This window comes from Oncorhynchus mykiss, chromosome 19, assembly GCF_057628025.1.
Source record: "Oncorhynchus mykiss isolate SJ-2025 chromosome 19, ASM5762802v1, whole genome shotgun sequence".
In the NCBI taxonomy this organism is placed as follows: Eukaryota; Metazoa; Chordata; class Actinopteri; order Salmoniformes; family Salmonidae; genus Oncorhynchus; species Oncorhynchus mykiss.
In genome coordinates, this window is record NC_143040.1 from 35640965 (window position 1) to 35664112 (window position 23148).

At 42.5% G+C, this 23148-nt stretch overlaps 1 protein-coding gene across 1 annotated transcript in view; it reads left to right on the forward strand.

Moving 5' to 3' along the window:
• Positions 1-23148, forward strand: part of LOC110497566 (FERM domain-containing protein 6) — a 78950-nt gene that overhangs the window by 41653 nt on the left and 14149 nt on the right. The window contains exons 2-9 of the mRNA XM_021573728.3: positions 7764-8071; positions 11344-11434; positions 15662-15741; positions 16237-16313; positions 18835-19021; positions 20298-20453; positions 20573-20638; positions 20755-20823. Coding sequence (XP_021429403.1) covers positions 7970-8071; positions 11344-11434; positions 15662-15741; positions 16237-16313; positions 18835-19021; positions 20298-20453; positions 20573-20638; positions 20755-20823 — 828 coding nt within the window. The 5' untranslated portion in view covers positions 7764-7969. The remainder of the gene's footprint in view (positions 1-7763; positions 8072-11343; positions 11435-15661; positions 15742-16236; positions 16314-18834; positions 19022-20297; positions 20454-20572; positions 20639-20754; positions 20824-23148) is intronic.

A 23148-nucleotide genomic window follows, 5' to 3' on the forward strand; every position in this document is an offset into this window, starting at 1 on the left:
CCATAAATGGAAGTTGCATTTTACATTATGGGTTGGTTATGTAGGCTTATTCTATCCCATTGCTATCTACTACAGATAATGACAAGATTAGGCTATATCTTTGAATTAAAAACCAAAACGTCTATCAGATTCCGTCATTCCAATTAATTTAATACCCCTTGATCTGCAAGAATATGACTCGGAAATATGGAAATATAGATTAGCCAAATTGTTAAATCTGAACATAACCACAAAACTAAGGATTTATTAGCCTACTCTGTTTATGAATTCATGAATGATGATTTAGTTGTCATGGGGGACTGATTGGGCTCATTGCTTCAAAACACGGTTGAAACATAAATGCAATGGCATGCTTTGGAGAACTACCAAAAAATGCTATTTGCATGTGAAAAATGTATGCCATATGCTGCATTTCTTATAGGCCTATTGTTTAAGTTTTTGTTGGTGTCACTGATAACTGATATCTCGATGATTTGCAGCTGTTTACAGTAAGTCTATCAAAAGTGGGCGAGTTTGAGCATGTGTCTGTTAGCCCTATGGATATTTTTTTTAAGCAGTACAAATTAGTTTGAGAAATAAACTCGTAAAAAATAACTTGTTTTTGACAGTGTGGAGCACAATACCAGAGACGAGTCTAGATTTTGTATTCCATAGGCTGGGATCCACACTACTATGCAGCTGTTGCAAGAGTGCATTTTTCATTGGCTATCCACTGGTCACATAAACAATGATTGCTAGGAAACTTAAACTTCAATTCAAGCATTATTTGATAAAAATACTCATATACATTTGTGAACAGCCATCCACAACAACCACAATCCGTAAGGCGCAAATAGCTAAATGAGAGAGCAGCAGTGTAATTCACATCAATGCGCTATGTAGATATCAATAATAAGTTATATCCGGATCGCTCGTAGGCTATACCACTGCTGTCTTCCTTACCTCAAAGCGTTTATTCATGTTGGATAATCAGCAGTCACACCATTGGAAGACATAGCTTGGACTGTAGCCTACAAAAGCATATTCCTGCTTTTCTTCCCGCGATCCATCAAACGCATTTGGTGTGTCATCATAGTGGTCTCTGACTTGGTCAGACTCGCTCAGGCAGAACAAACTTCAACTTGCGCCTTTTTTCAATGCTGATTTGAATGTCGTTGAGAACACAAACATCCTTTCTGCATTTAAAAGTAATCCTCGAAGTAATCATAAAGTTTTTCAAAAGTAACTTGTTCCATGCTGAAATTTCACTTACTGTAGCTTCTGCCCAGGCTTTCAACAACATTATCTTTCGTTATAATTCGTCCAGTTGTAGCATTCGATTTTCACGCCATAGCCCCCTATTTGGATTGGCAAATAGGGACTGATACCGTCGTATATCAATGTTTTATGGGTACGTAATCACGATACGACAAAGCTTGACATTATTCTCCCACCCTAGTTCCCTTATTACAAAGTGTTGCATCACAATGGCTCATATGATGAACTGTAAAACCTTTCGCTGTACATTTACAGCATTATACTGGCAGCAGAGTTTCAAGCTACAGTATGTAAAAAAATGTTGCTTTACAGCAGGGATGTTGTAAAAGTGTTTACAGTAAAACTATGCAGTATTATGCAATAAAGCATTATACTGTAAATGTGCCTACTGTAATCATTACAGCAATACAGCTATGTTATATAACGACAATAATGTGCTGGCAACCGCTGTCAGTATAATGCTGTACATTTACAGTAAGCCTATACAGCATGTTACTGTAATCATTTTTACAGTACCAATAATATCACTGTAATCTTTTTACGGTAATTGTAACAAGCGTTTATTCAAGTTAGATAATCTTTGGATGCCGACAGCAGTCGCACCATTGGAAGACATAGCATGGACTGTAGCCTACAAAAGCATATTCCTGCTCTTTTCCCGCGATCCATCAAACACATTTGATGTGTCATCATAGGGGTCTCTGACTTGTGGTCAGACTCGCTCAGGCGGAGCAAACTTAAACTTGCGACCTCGATGACATTACTGAATGTCATTGAGAAACAGAAAGGTGTCCGATTTTTTTTCACAAACATCCTTTCTGAATTAAAAAGTAATCCTAGAAGTAATCTAGTTCTGACTACAATATTTTTTGCTGATAACGTAACAGATTAAACTTAATTTTTTGTGGTAGTCCGTTTCTCTCCAACCGTGTGTGTGTGTGTGTGTGTGTGTGTGTGTGTGTGTGTGTGTGTGTGTGTGTGTGAGCCAGGAATCAAAGGCCTCCATTGTTGGAATGAGAAGCAGATGTTAGTGTGGAATTCTCCTGACTGCAGCAGTTTTTTAAACGGCTGTGCTTTGAGTGCTCCCTCGCTTTCTTGCTCTCTCACTCTCTCTCTCTCATTCTCCATCTCATTCTCATTCTATAAATGTATTTAATCTGAAATGTTTCTATTTCTCCAGTCTGGCCTGTTGTGAGTCATTCCCTTTTCCTCTCTCTAATATTTTAGGGGAGATTGGGGTTGAATGGGGCCATTTCTTACATTCAGCATCACTCCGTCAAAGGAAATATAGTATTATTATCTACATATATTTCAGAATGTTGTGTATCCCTGAATATAATCAGAATTCATATAAACATCACAGTTTTGAAATCATAGCTTGTCCAAAAAAAGTGCTCTTTTGGCACAACTTACCCCGTAGATGGGGTAAGTTATTCATAGGGGCAGGGTACAAGTTGAGGAGCCTACGCATTTGTGTACTGAATGAAGTATTACCACTACCTTTTTAAAACCATGTCTATTTTTAATTCCCAAAGACAATTCAACACAATCACTTGCATCTTAAACACCTTTTAGCAAACTTAACATGTGTAAATATTTGTATGAAGATTCAACAACTGAGACATGAACTGAACAAGTTCCACAGACATGTGACTAACATAAATGTAATAATGTGTTCCTGAACAAAGGGGGGGTCAAAATCAAAAGTAACAGGCAGTATCTGGTGTGGCCACCAGCTGCAGTAAGTACTGCAGTGCATCTCCTCCTCATGGACTACACCCGATTTGCAAGTTCTTGCTGTGAGATATTACCCCACTCTTCCACCAAGGCACCTGCAAGTTCCCGGATGGCCCTAGCCCTCACCCTCCGATCCAACAGGTCCCAGACGTGCTCAATGGGATTGAAATACGGGCTCTTCGCTGGTCATGGCAGAACACTGACATTCCTGTTTTGCAGGAAATCACGCACAGAACGAGCAGTATGGCTGGTGGCATTGTCATGCTGGAGGGTCATGTCAGAATGAGCCTGCAGGAAGGGTACCACATGAGGGAGGAGGATGTCTTCCCTGACAACAAGCTCAGTCCGATGATGCTGTGACACACCGCCCCAGACCATGACGGACCCTCCACCTCCAAATCAATCCCACTCCAGAGTACAGGCCTCAGTGTAACGCTCATTCCTTCGACGATAAACGTGAATCCGACCATCACCTCTGGTGAGACAAAATCATGACTCGTCAATGAAGACCACTTTTTGCCAGTCCTGTCTGGTCCAGCGACGTTGGGTTTGTGCCCATAGGCGACGTTGTTGCCTGTGATGTCTGGTGAGGACCTGCCTTACAACAGGCCTACAAGCCCTCAGTCCAGCATCTCTTAGCCTATTGAGGACAGTCTGAACACTGATGGAGGGATTATTGATGGCTGTTGTTGTTGCCATCCTGTACCTGTCCGACAGGTGTGATGTTCGGATGTACCGATCCTGTGCAGGTGTTGTTACATGTGGTCTGCCACTGCGAGGATGATCAGCTTGTCTGTCCTGTCTCCCTGTTGTTCTGTCTTAGGCTTTTCACGGTACGGACATTGCAATTTATTGCCCTGGCCACATCTGCAGTCCTCATGCCTCCTTGCATTATGCCGAAGGCACTTTCACACAGATGAGCAGGGACCCTGGGCATCTTTCTTTTGGTGTTTTTCAGAGTCAGTAGAAAGGTCTCTTTAGTGTCCTAAGCTTTCATAACTGTGACCATAATTGCCTACCATCTGTAAGCTGTTAGTGTTTTAACGACCGTTCCACATGTGCATGTTCATTAATTGTTTATGGTTCATTGAACTATAGTATGGGAAACAGCGTTAAAACCCTTTACAATGAAAATTTAAGTTATTTGGATTTTTACGAATTATCTTTGAAAGACAGGGTCCTGAAAAAGGGACATTTTTTTATTTTTTTAGTTTATATTAGCCCACACAACTTCACGGATGCACTTTCATGCCAGGTTTAGGACCTCATCTTGAAGCTTATAGAGACCCCAACTGATGTATTGAACTATCTTTAAATGATTTACTTTGGTATAGATACAAGCATCATGAAACCTCTAACACATTAAATGATTTTGACTTGGTGAAAATCAGTTTTTGGGATGTAATTTGTTTACCACTGTTTCCATGTGGTTAGTCCTTCACAGACTCCATGAAATGACAGCGTAAATATCTTGTCAAATGATTAATTTAGTGTATGGTTTTCTCGAAACAAGGGGTGGCTCAACTTACCCCACTTTCCCATAATGTTTTTCCCACCCCCCATCTCTCACCTCCCCCTGGTTCCAGTATCTCTCTCTCTCTCTACGTGTTCCAGGGGAGTTTTTGGTCTGGTGCAGCCTCTGTCTTTAGTTCTGGAAAGGTTCACATAGGAGCACCCCACCCCTGTGGTGTTACATTAGATGGGAGGGAGAGACAGAGAGACGTTCAGACTCAGAGGCATTCTCGAATTCTCTCTCTCACTTTCTGTCTTTCTTTCTGTTTGTATTTCGGGTGGTTTTTCTGTGTCATGAGACTGCCTGCCTCTGAGGCTAACTTGCCACGTTGACAGAATTTCTTCGTTCCTGCCGCTATCCCGGGCTGAAGGCAGGAAGTGGGTCTATCTCTGTCTGGCGGTTGGACTGCTGTGGACACAGCTTTGGTGTTGCATCACTATTCTACTGGGCTGTGGATGAATAGGGGATGGAAGGCAGCAGTAATGTTATTATCCAGGCCTCTCCCTCACACAAAGCCTTCATACCGGGGATGGATGATCCCCAGCCTGGAAGCCAAGTTGAAGCCATGGAAAAAAGGAGCATATCACTGTGGATCCCAGGCTAGATGGAAGAAGAGAGGGGTATATGTCAAGAGCTAGAATAGTCTATGGAACATTGATGTCTCGTATAGTAGTCATGATGTCTCACTAGACATGACACTATAGGGTCTAAACCATTAGTGATCTGATGACTACTCTCTCACTCAGTCTGACTGCTAAATTACAGTAGGGGAGAGGTGGGGTAAGGTGAACCAAAGGAGTAGGTTGAGCCACCATACATACACCAAATGAATCCTTTGACCAAATATTTAGGAAGAGGTCATTATTTCATGGAGTCTGTGAAGGAAGAAACCACATGGAAAATTAGGTAAGGAAGTTCAGTAAAAAAAAGAAAAGATTTTCACCAAGTCAAATTAATTTGTGTTAGAGTTTTCATGATGCTTGTATTTAAACCAAAGTAAACCATTTTAAGATTATTTAGACAAATTGCCATCAGTTGGGGTCTCTTTAAGCTTTAAAATGAAGTCCTTAACCTAGCATGAAAGTGCATCCTTGTAGCTGTGTAGGCTAATATAGTCAACATGTTTTCCCTTGGGTAAGTTGAGCCAATGGCCATGGGGCTTGGGGATTCGAACCAGCAAACTTTTGGTTACTGCCCCAACACTTAACTGCTAGGCTACAGCATTGTGTTGAATTGTGTTTGGGAAAATAAAGATATATATGGTTTTAAAAAGGTAGTGATATTTAATTCAGTACAAACATTTGTGGGCAGCTTCACTTATCCCAAGTTGTGCCAAGATGCCACTTTTTTGGGAGACGAGCTATATTTTCAAAACTGTCATTTTTACATGAATTCTGATTATTTCCAGGGATACAAAACATCCTGAAATACATGTAAATGTCTTTGTTAGAAAGAATACTATATTTCCCTTGGCACGGTGATGCTGAATGCAAAAAATGGCTCACCTTGTCCCTCTCTCCCCTCCCCTATCCCTCCTCACCCCGCCCAACACAGGCATCCTGTTTCACCATTTAGCTCAAGTGTGCTGAGCAGTGTTATTACTAATTTGGGAGTGAGGATTATATTCCTGCTTGAAAGTGTAATGGGATATGATTTCAATAGAGAACAAAACAGAGAAACATCTTAAGAGCTAAGATAATTTCTAATGATACAGATACATTTATATACACAGTTGGGCACCAACATTTTTTTTTGATTACATAAGCCATTGATTTGAGTTAATTTAATTATGTCGTGCTATAGAGGCATAATCTTAATCATAAGAGTAGGAAGAGAAGAGGAAAGACATGATGGATAATCAATCTTATGTTTTAACACTGTTGTTATTCACTCTCTCGCGCACTCGCTCTCAGGAGTTTCCTCCCTCATTGTAAAATGTTATCAATCATCCAACTTTGTTTTGTGTGATTCTAATCTTGCTTTCCCATCTTGTTGTGATGAGAGCCTGATACAGCAGAGAGCTGTTAGGTGTGTGGTGTTAGGTGTTAGGTGTGCGTGCATGCACATGAAATAGATCACCAAGCACAGTTGTGTTATCGCTGCATCGTTGCGCTGAGAAGGGGAATCAGTTAGTTAGTTACACGCCCATCCCCATCTCACTCCCTCCCAGTCACACAATCAACACCACCACATTCCTTCAGTACCTCTCCAGACAGAAACAGGCAAACAGATGTTCAGATGTTACCCAGAAATCATCCAGGGACTACTATGGCAACATGATGACATTCTCCTGACGTGAGATCACATATTTTTAAGTCTGTCTTCAGTTGCCTTCAGTTCAATCAATCAAATGTATTTATAAAGCCCTTTTACATCAGAAGATGTCACAAAGTGCTTATACAGAAACCCAGCCTAAAAGCCCAAACAGCAAGCAATTCAGGTGTAGAAGCACAGTGGCTAGGAAAAACTCCCTAGAAAGGCAGGAATCTAGGAAGAAACCTAGAGAGCGACCAGGCTCTGAGGGCTGGCTAGTCCTCTTCTGGCTGTGCCGGGTAGAGAGTACATGGCCATTAAGGCCAGATCGTTCTTCAAGATGTTCAAACATTCACAGATGACCAGCAGGATCAAAAAATAATCACAGTGGTGGTCGAGGGTGCAACAGCTCAGTACCTCAGGAGTAAATGTCAGTTGTCTTTTTATAGCTGAGCATTCAGAGGTCGAGACAGCAGGTGCGGATGAGAGTGAGAGAGAGAGCAGGTCAAACAGCAGATATGGGAAAAGGTAGGACATCGTGTGAACAGGTCAGGGTTCCATAGCCACAGGCAGAACAGTGGGGGGGGGGGGGGGGGGGACCACACAGGACACCAGAGAAGACAGAAGTATTACACCAGATAGGACAAACTGACCCTAGCCCCCAGGCACATAGACTATTGCAGCATAGATACTGAAGACTGAGACGGGGGGACACTGTGGCCCCGTCCGACGATGCCCCCGGACTGGGCCAAACAGGGAGGATATAACCCCACCCACTTTGCCAAAGCACAGCCCCCACACCACTACTATATCAACACACCACCAATGTACTACCCTGAGACGAGGCTGGGTATAGCCAACGAAGATCACTCCAGTCTGTTGTCTACAGTATTTCCATGCAGCAGCTCTAATATTATGTCCCCTCCTCTGTCTATCTGTCCTCTACAGTGTGTCCATGCAACAGTGCTAATGTGATGTCCCTTCCTCTGTCTGTCCTCTACAGTGTGTGGCCCCGCACTGTGTTCTGGTGCCTCCCATGTCCTGGCCTGCTAAGCCTCGTGTCTCCTCACTGGGCCTGGGCAATAGCTGAACCAGGGCTGCTGCTGGTACTACTGCTGCTGGTACTGGTACCGCTACTTGTACTGGTGGTGGTGGGTGTCCCAACCCGGGGGCCTGGAGGAGCCCTGTCGACCTCCCAGCCACACGAAGATGAACAAACTGACCGGCTTCCACAATAACAAAGCTATGCAGGACCGCCGCTGTGTCTGTGTCTTTCTCCCCAACGACGACACGCTTAACGTCATCGTCAATGTGAGTACTGCGTCTCACCTAGCTACCTTAAAATGAATGCTCTAACTGTAAGTTGCTCTGGATAAGAGCATCAGATGATTGATTATAATATAAATATACATGTATATAGGATCTCAGTACTATTCAGGTGTATATAAGGTGAGACTACTGGTATCAAGAGTGTAGTGGAACTGTTCTCACTAAATTGGGATTATATTTGTGATTAAGACAAAGTGTATTATCGAAAAGCAAGGGTCAGGAATTGCAGTAATTGTTGTATTTTACTTTCAAACTGGCAATTCCATTCATCCTTGTATCACAGTGTATCTTATTTAGGGCTGTCGCTGACCGAAAGTCATCTGTTCTTTCGACAAATCGATTGCTCATAAATATTAAGCGTGTATCTTTCTGTATATAGACACACCCTATGTGTTTTAATAAAATAAACTGTATGCATTGCGCTTGTCTGATGCTTAAAGCTTTGAGGAAATAAGACAAATGCCTCACGAGAGCGCCAGAGATCAAGATAACCAGAGCATTTTTTTTTTACCTGACCCGGCCATCCTCCTCCCGCTCTCGCTGGCTTTCGCAGATTCTGCCATTACTCTCCTGAAGTTGCTGACAATAGGCTACACGAGGAGTCAGCAACCTTTCTCATGTCGAATGCCAATTTATCTTAACATTTATACCGATCTGCGTGCCAGTTATGGGTTTCATTTGCATATTTTCGTGAAACAGTTTAATTTCATTTATAATAACGTATTTGTATCTCAAAATCATTGTCATGTGGTTATAATCAAAATATTCTATCCAAATCTAGATGAAAATTATACAAACCTAAAAATGAACTTCTATTGCCATTGCCAACTATGTACAAATATCCTACATAAAGCTAACAAATAAAAACATTGCAGCCAGGAAGTCGAAAATATCCTGATAAAAAAAAATCCCATTGGCTACACATGGCCTGTCTGCAACGAATTTAAAACATTATATCAACTATTAAGTTGGGTCCAGCCCCAAAGTTAGTGCTAGCGAAAATATTCTAGGCCCTCAGAGTTTAGCCAGTGAGCTCGGGACAGACACAGCTGTGGGCTATTTGCGCAAAGGAAAAAGAAGCAGTGTATGACTTGGGCAGGAGCTCACTGGAGCGAAGTACCTGCACCTCAAATGTTCTACTGCTTGAGCTCCTGTTCTTCTTATAGAATATTAGCTCAAAAGTATTGTGGAGCTCCTGCACCTAAATATAAACAGTACCACCACCCAAAAATGAGTACTGGAACCTATTTCCGTCCAAGTCAGCAGTAATAAGCAGTAATCAGGCCTATTTTATGGCGTTTCCACTGGATCAAAGCATGACATTTTTTGCTTTCACACTGAGTGGTTATAGAAAGGGAGAGAGATGGAAGATTTTTTCAGGTAGCCTATAGGCCTACTTCTGTGTGTGTGCATCCTTACTCAACATTGACTGGAGCGCTCCAAACAAAAGACAATAACTACATTTACAACTTGTAAAAGGAATGAAATTAACCCAAATGTGTTTGTCACAAGTGTAGCATAGGTTGTGCACTCTGCAAACAATGTGTCCACTCAGACATGTCAGGGTTGTGCGCTACTGGTGGAGAAGTCAGGTGCAGGAGAGCAGAGAGTTGTAAATAGGCGCACACTTTATTTATGAAGAGGCATTAAAACAGACAGACGCCACTGCGTCAAAACCTCCAGCCAAAGGTAAAAAGTGCAAGGCGCGAAACAGCCACAAAAATAAGCAAATGTTTAACAATTAAACATCCCTCGTGAAATACCACGGAATTACAGGGGAATACAGGGGAAAAACCTGCTGCGTAACATGAAACACGTAACAAAAACAATTCCACTCAAAGACATGGGGGGGGGGGGGGGGGGGGGGGGGGACAGAGGAATAAATGCATGCAGTGTGATTAGGGAATGTGAACTAGGTGTGCAGGGATGAAAAAATGGAGCAGCGATGGCTAGAATGCCGGCGACGTCGACCACCGAACAAGGAGAGGAGCCGACTTCGGCGGAAGTCGTGACAAGACAATGACAACGGAACGACTGGAATAATAATATTGAATGCATTAAAATAATTACCATAACCAAAGGAACAAACATTGTAGATGAGACATTATAGGAATTAACAGTAAATGTAGTACTGGTGATATATGTAATTGGGATTGATATACTAACAATCAAACGCAAACAATTCACACAATGAAGTTAAGAAACAATGAATGTGCACGAATTGGCGGGAGAAAGTGCATTGTGCATCTGGGTGAATGGTCAATCCGACCGCTGCATTGGCCATGCAGAATTTACATTTATATGCCCTCAGAAGTCAGGACATTCATACTTCACAGAGCAGTGTAGAGCTGTTGTCAAGGAAGTGAATTTGTGTTTATACAGGATGCACTGCCCCCAACTACCGTCAACGATCAGCTATACAGCTATACAGAGCCCTCCGCATTGTTAAAACATTTGGGAGGCGCATGGTGATCAGAAATACAGTGTAGACATTGTTAATGTTTTAAATGACTATTGTAGCTGGAAATGGCTGATTTTGAATGGAATATCTACATAGGAGTACAGAGGCCCATTATCAGCAACCATCACTCTTGTGTTCCAATGGCACTTTGTGTTAGCCAATCCAAGTTTATAATTTTAAAAGGCTAATTAATCATTAGAAAACCATTTTGCAATTATGTTTGCACAGCTGAAAACTGTTGTTCTGATTAAAGAAGCAATAAAACTGTCCTTCTTTAGACTAGTTGAGTATCTGGAGCATCAGCAATTTGTGGGTTTGATTACAGGCTCAAAATGACCAGAAACAAATACCTTTCTTCTGAAACTCGTCAGTCTATTCCTGTTCTGAGAAATGAAGGCTATTCCATACGGAAAATTGCCAAGAAACTGAAGATCTCGTACAACGCTGTGTACTACTCCCTTCACAGAACAGCGCAAACTGGCCCTAACCAGAATAGAAAGAGAAGTGGGAGGCCCCGGTGCACAACTGAGCAAGAGGACATAGAATATCTAGTTTGAGAAACAGACAAAGTCCTCAACTTGCAGCTTCATTAAATAGTACACGCAAAACACCAGTCTCAACGTCAACAGTGAAGACGTAAATGGACTAAAACCATTTAGGTCGGCCAACAGCCTAACGACCAAACAATTGACCAGTTGAATAACCGGGGTCAGACCTAGTCTAAATACCTCTGATCTCCCCCTGCACATCCTGACATTAAACCTCTTGCTATGTGTTCTCTCTCTCTGCTCAGGTGAAGACTTTGTGCCAGGAGCTGCTCATCCAGGTGTGTGACCTGCTCCGACTGAAGGACTGTCACCTGTTTGGACTCAGTGTCATTCAGAGTAAGAATGGTTTACCGTTGTCGCTGTGTGCATGTCTGTCTGTGTGTGTGTTTTCACGTGTCCATCGTCCATGGCTATGTGACATATCTCGCCCAGATCAGCCCATTTGTCTATGTGGTTAAAGTAGCCGCATAGCTTAGTGTGTGTCATATCAAAGGCATGAGCCTTCCTCTGTACAGTAAGGTCCCAATGAGTTACGCCTCAATTCTCCGGAGTTATGCACTTGTGTACTTCACCCCACACATTTAAAAGCATTGGATTGGTGTGTATACATGGGCTAGTGGGAGTTTCCACCACAGGCGCCGGTGGCACCTTAATTAGGGAAGACGGGCTCTTAGTAATAGCTGGAGCAGAATAAATGGAATGGTATCGAATCACATCAAACCCACGGTTTCCAGGGGTTTGATGCCATTCTCTCCATTCCAGCCATTATTATGAGCCGTCCTCCCCCCAGCAGCCTCCTGTGGTTTCCGTCTGTCTCATACCAGTCCTTTCCTTATAAATCAATTAAGGCAAGTGAACAAGTGCACACTTGGGACAGAAGGATGAATAATTAGAACAGAGAGTTAGACTCTCTGAGGCAGCCTTTGAGCAATCATTATGTCAGACATTCTACTGACTGGGCTGAACCAGTCCCTCTGGTGCGCGCCTCTCTCTGTCTCTTTCTTTTTCTCTTTATCACTCTCTCACTCTCTCTCTCTCTCTCTCTGTCATCTTAATCTTCTCTGTTAGTCGTACGTGTTATGAGCTGAGCATTTCCCTGCTGAACCAACAGGTTTGGCTCTTCTTTAAAAGCCATTGGAGTGGAAAAGTCAAGGATCAGAAAAGAAAGGAGGAAAAGGTCTGACAGGCGAGTCTGCCAGTATAGAGACTCTACTGACTCTAAGCCCCGCAGTACAGATGACAGATGATTAACTGCACATTTCACCAGGCAGACTGACTAGAGAGAGAGAGAGGGAGGGAGAAAAAGGAATGATGATGACTGGTAAATCAGAGCTTAGCTAACTGACTGGTCTGCTCCCTAGTTGTGCTGGAGAGAGTTGGAGTGGGGTGACAGAGGCATGGGGACGGAGTGATGATTGGTCAGTGCGAGGGACACAGAGGCTGAGGGGGTTGGAGCTGGGGCTGGGGGTGGTTGGTAGGGCTGGGGGTCGGGGTCGGGGTATGGGTTAGAGTGGGGATGGATAGTCACTGTTTGCCTTGTGATTTCATGCTGTTCAGACAAGCAGCTCAGGAATGTCCCTAAATCAGCCCCACTAGACTGGTCAATAGACTTGTCCTGCAGGGCACGTGATTGGCTCATACTGAAGACATGCAGGCATGCCATTGGCTCAGAGACCTGTCCTGTAGACTTAACATTGGCTCATGTCATCTGGTGGCTCATCTCATCTGGTGGCCATCTGTCTGACTGGCACTGCTGCGATGTGCTTTCCTTTGTAGTTGTTTCCACACTATAAAAATATTACTCTTTGGATCAACCTAAAACAATTGCATTGTTACAAGTAAATAAGTTAAGTTTTCTTAATTGAAAAAAATAAACTACATTTGTTGAAAACAAATACATGATTCAATGCCAGCTGTTATATTTGGTTATTATGAACAACCCTATATTTCAAGTTGCAGCTGACTTCTTTCAACAGTCAACTTACTTTTCCCCTTTGATTAAACCTAATAAGTAACATAAATACAAACAAATAAATATATATACACAACCCATTTGTTCAATTGTATTAAAAGCAGTTAAATACATTTCCTGTTAATCAAGATATGAAGTTGGTTCCATAACATGAAATAATGACTCCAAACACCTTCTTTACGTAAGACTTTCACATTAACTGGTTACAATATTGTAACTAAATGGTGACCATCTCATCAACGACGACCACTCTGTCATCATAAAATCATTAACCCCATAGAGTTATATAGAGGACTCTAGATGGAGTAAACCCATTTTGGCATGGACATTGCCATTGAGGGCTTACAACATTTTAAAGTAGTCAACTCGGTGGGACATCCTATGGGTTAAATAAGGATCACGTGATTCCATCTGGGTCATCAGGAGGGATCAGCCAATTAATTATATTTGTGAGCAAACACTAGGTGACAGTATGCACCCTTTCAGTTTGTTTTCCAACTCATCAAAGTAGTAGAAGAAGAAAATTGACTACATCAAAATGGAGATTGTCTCAGTGGCGCTGCCTGTGCACTCACATACACCTTAATGGGACATACAGTTTGGCAAAAAAGTATTTAGTCAGCCACCAATTGTGCAAGTTGTTCCACTTAAAAAGATGAGAGAGGCCTGTAATTTTCATCATAGGTACACTTCAACTATGACAGACAAAATTAGAAAATAAATCCAGAAAATCACATTGTAAGATTTTTAATGAATTTATTTGCAAAATATGGTGGAAAATAAGTATTTAGTCAATAACAAAAGTTTATCTCAATACTTTGTTATATACCCTTTGTTGGCAATGACAGAGGTCAAACGTTTTCTGTAAGTCTTCACAAGGTTTTCACACACTGTTGCTGGTATTTTGGCCCATTCTTCCATGCAGATCTCCTCTAGAGCAGTGATGTTTTGGGGCTGTTGCTGGGCAACACGGACTTTCAACTCCCTCCACTCCTTTGTTGCCTGAGCAGTGTGTTTGGGATCATTGTCATGCTGAAAGACCCAGCCACGTTTCATCTTCAATGCCCTTGCTGATAGAAGGAGGTTTTCACTCAAAATATCACGATACATGGCCCCATTCATTCTTTCCTTTACACGGATCAGTCGTCCTGGTCCCTTTGCAGAAAAACAGCCCCAAAGCATGATGTTTCCACCCCCATGCTTCACAGTAGGTATGGTGTTCTTTGGATGCAACTCAGCATTCTTTGTTCTCCAAACACGACGAGTTGAGTTTTTACCAAAAAGTTATATTTTGGTTTCATCTGACCATATGACATTCTCCCAATCTTCTTCTGGATCATCCAAATGCTCTCTAGCTAACTTCAGACGGGCCTGGACATGTACTGGCTTAGCAGGGGGACACATCTGGCACTGCAGTGTGTTACTGATGGTAGGCTTTGTTACTTTGGTCCCAGATCTCTGCAGGTCATTCACTAGGTCCCCCTGTGTTGTTCTGGGATTTTTGCTCACCGTTCTTGTGATCATTTTGACCCCACGGGGTGAGATCTTGCGTGGAGCCCCAGATCGAGGGAGATTATCAGTGGTCTTGTATGTCTTCCATTTCCTAATAATTGCTCCCACAGTTGATTTCTTCAAACCAGGCTGCTTACCTATTGCAGATTCAGTCTTCCCAGCCTGGTGCAGGTCTTTGTTTCTGGTGTCCTTTGACAGCTCTTTGGTCTTGGCCATAGTGGAGTTTGGAGTGTGACTGTTTGAGGTTGTGGACAGGTGTCTTTTATACTGATAACAAGTTCAAACAGGTGCCATTAATACAGGTAAAGAGTGGAGGACAGAGGAGCCTCTTAAAGAAGAAGTTACAGGTCTGTGAGAGCCAGAAATCTTGCTTGTTTGTAGGTGACCAAATACTTATTTTCCACCCTAATTTGCAAATAAATTCATAAAAAATCCTACAATGTGATTTTCTTGATTTTTTTTCTCTCATTTTGTCTGTCATAGTTGAAGTGTACCTATGATGAAAATTACAGACCTCTCTCATCTTTTTAAGTGGGAGAACTTGCACAATTGGTGGCTGACTAAATACTTTTTTGCCCCACTGTATATATAAAGTAAATCTTATTTATCTATCTCTGTGATATCTCCATCTAACCCTTCTCTGTGTCATCAAAAGCAACTTAGACTAATCTTGGGCCATGATCGAAAACATCAAAACCGTGATGTATTATGGGTGGCTTGTGACTGACTAATCTACAAATAATATTGAGTAGTTATTCATGATGCCAAGTGATTTGTAGATCATTAAACGTCCATGGGCTTGATCCACATGTGGTTTGCCGATACGTATAATATCTATCCAGGTGTTGTAAGATCTGGCATGGGTCAGCAACACCTGGGCAGAGGAACGCACCCATTGTTAGACGTTACAGTCGACTGCCAACAGACTGATCTACAAATTACCTTGCATCATACTCACTACTCATTATTTTTTATAGATTAGTCAGTCGCAATTTACGCACCAATGCATCGCATATTTAATGCTCTCTAACACAGCTGCTTTCTGTATGTAACTCTGGTTTGTTTGTTTCCCCCTCCAGACAATGAGCATATCTACATGGAGCTGGGCCAGAAGCTGTCCAAGTACTGTCCCAAGGAGTGGAAGAGAGAGGCCAGCAAGGTGAGTCAATCTACAGCAGTGGTTCCCAACCAGGGATACTAGGACCCCTGGGGATACTTGGCCTATCCACAGGGGGTACTTGAGAATGCACACTTCAGGGGTACTCCGGGCAGAGCAAAAATCAGTTTGCGGTACAGTAACCAAAAAGGTTGTAAAGCACTGGTCTACAGTACAAGACAACAGTAATATCTCTCTAGAGACGTGGAATATGGCTTGCAAGATTAGCCCTTTAGAAAAGAAAAGGAAAAGCCGCACACTAAGGGCTTCGATGCAATAATTGATTTAACCAACATGTCGACAGCTAAGCTGTCTTCATCAGGGTTTCAAGGTTTCCAAGATTAACGCAACATACATAGTACAATTAAATTTGATGTCAGCATCTGCTTTTGATTTCACTGTCAGGATGGTAGTTTTGATATTATATTGATAGAATGAATACACTGTCTTGATGGTTTGATTGGCTTGAAAATAACCAAGGTATCTTGATTTTTTCAGGGCATCGACCAGTTTGGGCCTCCCATGATTATCCACTTCAGGGCTCAGTATTACGTTGAGAATGGGAGATTAATAAGGCAAGTAATCCGACAGAGGTCCTAGAAATTACTATTAGCAATAGAAATGTACTATTTGATTCTGATAGATGCTGAGACTGTAACACGAATAGAGTGAAGACCTAAGCCGGGATTCAATCCAAGACTGTTGTAGCAGGGCTTGTCATTTAAAGGTCATTTCCGATTGAGCCGACATCTGCAGCGTTCACCGTGAATGCCATCTCATTTAAACAGCTCTCTACGGATTGAATCCCAGCCCTAGTATGCTGGACTGTGTCTCTAAAGGTTGTTATCAGTGACCATTCAGCCAGGTACTAGTACCTCCACTACTGTAGTATATAAATAGTAGTACTAATATAATGTCCATTATGTTGCACCCCACAGTGACTGTTCTGCCAGGTATTACTACTACTTTAATACAGTATAAAGATCAGTAGCATAATATTCTCTCTACTCCCCATTAGTGACTGCTCTGCTAGGTACTAGAGCCTCTGCTAGGTACTAGAGCTGGGCAATGTGGATGAAAATCCACATTGCAATAAATTTCCTGAGTTGATGCAATAACAATAAATAGAACATAAGTTTATAACATGAATGTGCGCCACAGCTTTACTTTAAAAAAAAAAGTTTTATTTTATGATCCTTTAAACTACTACTACTAGTTGCAGTGCCTTGCGAAAGTATTCGGCCCCCTTGAACTTTGCGACCTTTTGCCACATTTCAGGCTTCAAACATAAAGATATAAAACTGTATTTTTTTGTGAAGAATCAACAACAAGTGGGACACAATCATGAAGTGGAACAACATTTATTGGATATTTCAAACTTTTTTAACAAATCAAAAACTGAAAAATTGGGCGTGCAAAATTATTCAGCCCCCTTAAGTTAATACTTTGTAGCGCCACCTTTTGCTGCGATTACAGCTGTAAGTCGCTTGGGGTATGTCTCTATCAGTTTTGCACATCGAGAGACTGACATTTTTTCCCATTCCTCCTTCCAAAACAGCTCGAGCTCAGTGAGGTTGGATGGAGAGCATTTGTGAACAGCAGTTTTCAGTTCTTTCCACAGATTCTCAATTGGATTCAGGTCTGGACTTTGACTTGGCCATTCTAACACCTGGATATGTTTATTTTTGAACCATTCCATTGTAGATTTTGCTTTATGTTTTGGATCATTGTCTTGTTGGAAGACAAATCTCCATCCCAGTCTCAGGTCTTTTGCAGACTCCACCAGGTTTTCTTCCAGAATGGTCCTGTATTTGGCTCCATCCATCTTCCCATCAATTTTAACCATCTTCCCTGTCCCTGCTGAAGAAAAGCAGGCCCAAACCATGATGCTGCCACCACCATGTTTGACAGTGGGGATGGTGTGTTCAGCTGTGTTGCTTTTACGCCAAACATAACGTCTTGCATTGTTGCCAAAAAGTTCAATTTTGGTTTCATCTGACCAGAGCACCTTCTTCCACATGTTTGGTGTGTCTCCCAGGTGGCTTGTGGCAAACTTTAAACAACACTTTTTATGGATATCTTTAAGAAATGGCTTTCTTGCCACTCTTCCATAAAGGCCAGATTTGTGCAATATACGACTGATTGTTGTCCTATGGACAGAGTCTCCCACCTCAGCTGTAGATCTCTGCAGTTCATCCAGAGTGATCATGGGCCTCTTGGCTGCATCTCTGATCAGTCTTCTCCTTGTATGAGCTGAAAGTTTAGAGGGACGGCCAGGTCTTGGTAGATTTGCAGTGGTCTGATACTCCTTCCATTTCAATATTATCGCTTGCACAGTGCTCCTTGGGATGTTTAAAGCTTGGGAAATCTTTTTGTATCCAAATCCGGCTTTAAACTTCTTCACAACAGTATCTCGGACCTGCCTGGTGTGTTCCTTGTTCTTCATGATGCTCTTTGCGCTTTTAACGGACCTCTGAGACTATCACAGTGCAGGTGCATTTATACGGAGACTTGATTACACACAGGTGGATTGTATTTATCATCATTAGTCATTTAGGTCAACATTGGATCATTCAGAGATCCTCACTGAACTTCTGGAGAGAGTTTGCTGCACTGAAAGTAAAGGGGCTGAAGAATTTTGCACGCCCAATTTTTCAGTTTTTGATTTGTTAAAAAAGTTTGAAATATCCAATAAATGTCGTTCCACTTCATGATTGTGTCCCACTTGTTGTTGATTCTTCACAAAAAAATACAGTTTTATATCTTTATGTTTGAAGCTTGAAATGTGGCAAAAGGTCGCAAAGTTCAAGGGGGCCGAATACTTTCGCAAGGCACTGTAGATGGTTGTAGCCATCAATTGTCCCTTCATCCATATTAGCCCATTTACCTTGTTTCAAACTTGACCTTTCTCTAGTATATCAGCAAAATGCCTGCGATAAGTGATTGGTATAGTCGGTGTCGATAATTTTTGGGTTTATCGTCCCAGGTTTACTAGGTACTACTACTGGCACCTGGTACTACTACTACGTTAGTTATGTAGATCTACTACTACATAGCTATATGTGTCTAAAGGTTATTCTCCTCTCTCCCCCATAGTGACCGCTCAGCCAGGTACTACTACTACTGGCACCTGAGGAAGCAGGTGTTGCTGTCTCAGTGTATCCAGAGAGAGGAGGCTTACTTTCTGCTGGCAGCCTTCGCCCTCCAAGCCGATATGGGCAACTTCAAACGCAACAAGCACTTTGGGAAGTACTTTGAACCTGAGGCCTACTTCCCCCCATGGGTGAGTAGATCTAACCTTTTAACCCAGTGGTATTCGTAGTCGGGGTCGCGACCCTTAGGGAACTGCGGTGTTGTCGCCAAAATAAAATGAAAGATAATTAGAACAATTCAATTTTATTGATCAAATGTGTTTATTGGTTTCTTTTTATTTTGATGAGATGAAAATGCAAAGAATTGAAGGTTATTTGTTGATGTAAAAATCGAAATGTGCCGAATTTAAGGTTGTGTCATTAGATTTGGGGTGCGGTGGGGTCGCAATAAATTATACTGGAAACACTGTTCTAACCTAACTGGTACCACGTGGTTTCCCAGGCAGTATTCAGACCGTTCCAATTCACTCTCCCCCCCTTCCCCTGCCCCTTGGCGGGATAGGTATAATCAGAGTAGTGGTGAAGTATCCAACATATTGCTACAGATCTGCAAACATGGAAGGGTTAGGGCCGAGAGGAAGGAGTAGGGTGCGAATTAGGACAAACTGAGTGTAGTCTAACACACAGCCCAAATGTAGGTCTGTAGCCTGTTTTATTAATCACTGTGCTCCAACACTTTGACATGCTCCCTCATTGGAGCATGCTGGGATAGCTGGATCTAGAACACTAGTTTTATGTTGGTCCCTGGAAGTGGCACGCAGCACGATTTACTCTTTTGAGAAAGGATCTGAATGCGATCCGGCTACTCCCCTGCTCGACTTGACCCCCCCCCTCCCAGACACAACGGTGGTCCACCCCTCTGTTTACCAACCACGTCCTGTGATTAGCCTGTTGCCATCCAATCTCCATTTTGAAGCCACAGGGACGGAAATAGTTGTACGATCACGAATGGTACATAAATACCTCCTCTTAGGATGTTCTCTAACTGGATCTGAATGAGTGACTGGTTCAGGAGAAGCACCCCAAATCCAGACCTGACACTGACCGCTTTCTAGATTCCAGTGGGATTGGGGGCCCCTCCCTAATTGCACCCCATTCTCTATATAGTGCACAATTTTGACGATAGGGCTTGGGTCAAAAGTGGTGCACTATATAGGGAATAGGGTGGACGATGCCTTTCGTGCCCAGCTGGATGATGCCTTTTGGGACGTCATCTCAGTATGTGAGACATCTTTCCTCCCCTGGGTGGGGGGCTTCATCTACCTCCATTAACCCCGCTGGCAAGCCTTCCTTCCTGTCTTCTGTCATTGAACTGAAATTAGAGCCATTAGCCAGTAATCACACTCCACCGAGATGCTTTTAAGAGAGAATTTATTTTCAGCCTCTGTCTCTGCCGCTCTCTTCCAGGTGATAGCCAAGCGAGGCCGGGACTACATCCTGAGACACATCCCCAACATGCATAAAGACCAGTTTGCCCTCACCGCCTCCGAGGCTTATCTCAAATACATCAAGGAGTGTTCCCTTCTGGATGATGTCACAGTCCACTACTACAGACTCTATAAGGTCAGCAGTCAACCTCGACACACGCAAACACACACACACACACACACACACACACACACACACACACACACACACACACACATGATAAACTTACCAGTAAACTTCTATCTCTTCCACAGGACAAAAAGGAAGTGGAGGCTTCTCTTACCTTAGGACTGACCCTGCGTGGAATCCAAATATTCCAGGTACGAGAGTAAGAATGAAGTGGTTGTGATGGCTTGTGTCTTGGAATACACAGTTCATGTATATGGTTTAGATGGTGATTAATATCACGTACTGTATGTTTCTGTGTTTCTTTTAGAACATGGGGACAGTGAGACAGCTCTTGTATGATTTTCCCTGGAGCAACGTGGGCAAACTGGTATTTGTGGTGAGTAGAGCCATAGAGATAATACATATTGAATATATGAGTCATGAAAATTGTGACTTGAGTCAGATTCGAGTTCAAGTCCTACAACACTGATATATAGTGTTTTAATAATTTTTCTATAAGTAGAACATCTTCTCATTCCCTGTGTCCCTTGTTCAGAAATGTCAGATGTTGGATGTTGGATGTCATTTGGCACTTAGAAGGCTCAGGGGAATCCCTCTCTCTGGAAGATCTGTTGTTTTTTCACTCGTGATTCCAGAGTTGGTGACGTCTTTGGAGCTTGGAGCCAGTTCTGGCTTATGGCAGTGGTTAGTTCAGCTCTTACGCAGACTACAATTGTGGAAATAGTGACGCAGATCTCCTCTTGTCCGTATTACAGTTGGGTCTTCTTACCCCTTCAACAGCTACAGCTAGGAATGCGTCCCCTATGGGCCCTGGTCAAAAGTAGTGCACTACAAAGGGTATAGGGTGCCATTCGGCATGCTACCATGGCCCCCTGGAACTAATTAGGGCTTTAGGAAAACTCCCCTTGGCCAGGAAACACACACACACAAAATCAGTAGCATTATCTCAATTCCTTTTTCTGTCTCGTTTAGTCTTCTCTCTTTTCTCCGTTTAATTCTTAACCTGTCTGGGAACGGGGAATCCCTCACCAACAGCCAATGAAATTGCAGGGCGCCAAATACAAATCAACAGAAATCTCATAAATCAAATTTCTCAAACATACAAGTATTAGGCACCATTTTAAAGATAAAATTCTCGTTAAGAAAAACCCAGCCATTTTTCCAGCCAAAGAGAGGAGACACAAAAAGCACAAATAGAGATAAAATGAATCACTAACCTTTAATGATATTCATCAGATGACACTCATAGGACTTCATGTTACACAATACATGTATGTTTTGTTCGGTAAAGTTCATATTTATATCCAAAAATCTCATTTTACATTGGTGTGTTATGTTCAGTAGTTCCAAAACATGCAGTGATTTTGCAGAGAGCCACATCAATTTACAGAAATACATTATAAATGTTGATGAAAATACATGTGTTATACATGGAAATATAGATAAACCTCTCCTTAATGCAACCGCTGTGTCAGATTTTTTTTAAACTTTACAGAAAAAGCATAATCTGAGTACGGCGCTCAGAGCCCAAAACAGCCAAAAGAAATATCCGCCAAGTTGCGCAGTCAACATTAGTCAGAAATAGCATTATAAATATTCACTTACCTTTAATGATCTTCATCAGAATGCACTCCCAGGAATCCCAGTTTGACAATAAATGTTTGATTTGTTCGATAAAGTCCATCATTTATGTCCAAATAGCTTCTTTTGTTAGGGCGTTTGGTAAACAAATCCAAACACGCGTTCAGGTCCAACCGAACGCCGCGGCTTTTAGCGTGGCGACAAGTAGCGTAGCGATTAGAGCGTAGGGCCTGTTATCGAAAGTTTGCTAGTTTGAATCCCCCAGCCGACAAGATGAAAAGTTTGTTAAAGTGCAATTGAGCAAGGCATCTAACCCTAATTGCTCCAGGATCGCCGTTGATAATGGCAGACCCTGGCCTTGATCGCAGCCACTGAGGGTGTCTCAGGGGGAGTTGGGATATGCAAAAAAACACATTCCCAATACACACTTGTACATGTGTGAAATAGGACAAATATACGCACCCACCAAGTTATTATAACAATATTTGAACTGTTCGTTGATGCGGTGTGTCCAAAATGTAACAGCCCCCTTCTTACAACTATCACACTGTAAATGTCAGGATGTCTCAGTGAATTGGTTCCTCTAGTAAAGCTTTGTGTAATTATGAATTATACCCTATCATTTTATCTAGTGGTACAGTCATCAATGCCGCCGCAATGCTTTGCCACTTACGATAAGAGACCCTGTTTTGTTCTGTCTATGTCCCTGTATAGCCTTTCTATTCATATAGTAAGACTTACGAAAGCATGGAGTAGTGGTGGATGTGGTTTGTATAGGGACTAGAGGGGCCTCTTACAGCAGGGACCGTCAGTCACACCCTTCTTCTGAATAACAGACTCTCTCTCTCACTCCACTGCTGCTCCACCCTGAGCACGTCAGCCGGCCCAGCGCAGCAGTGGGCGGGAGCGGAGGGAGGGAAGGGTGGAGGGATGTGTCAATAAATACCACCAGATGTTGTCATGGTTAGCGGGTGGATAAGCTTTGTTTTATTGGCAGGGTCTGAGTTTTGATGGTTAAGGGGGGCCAGGGCTTGTTCCATTGGCAGGGGGTATGAATCTGATGGACAGAGAGGAGGTTTCTGGGCCTGGCCCCAGGTCTGGTCTCTGGAGATCCCAGGGT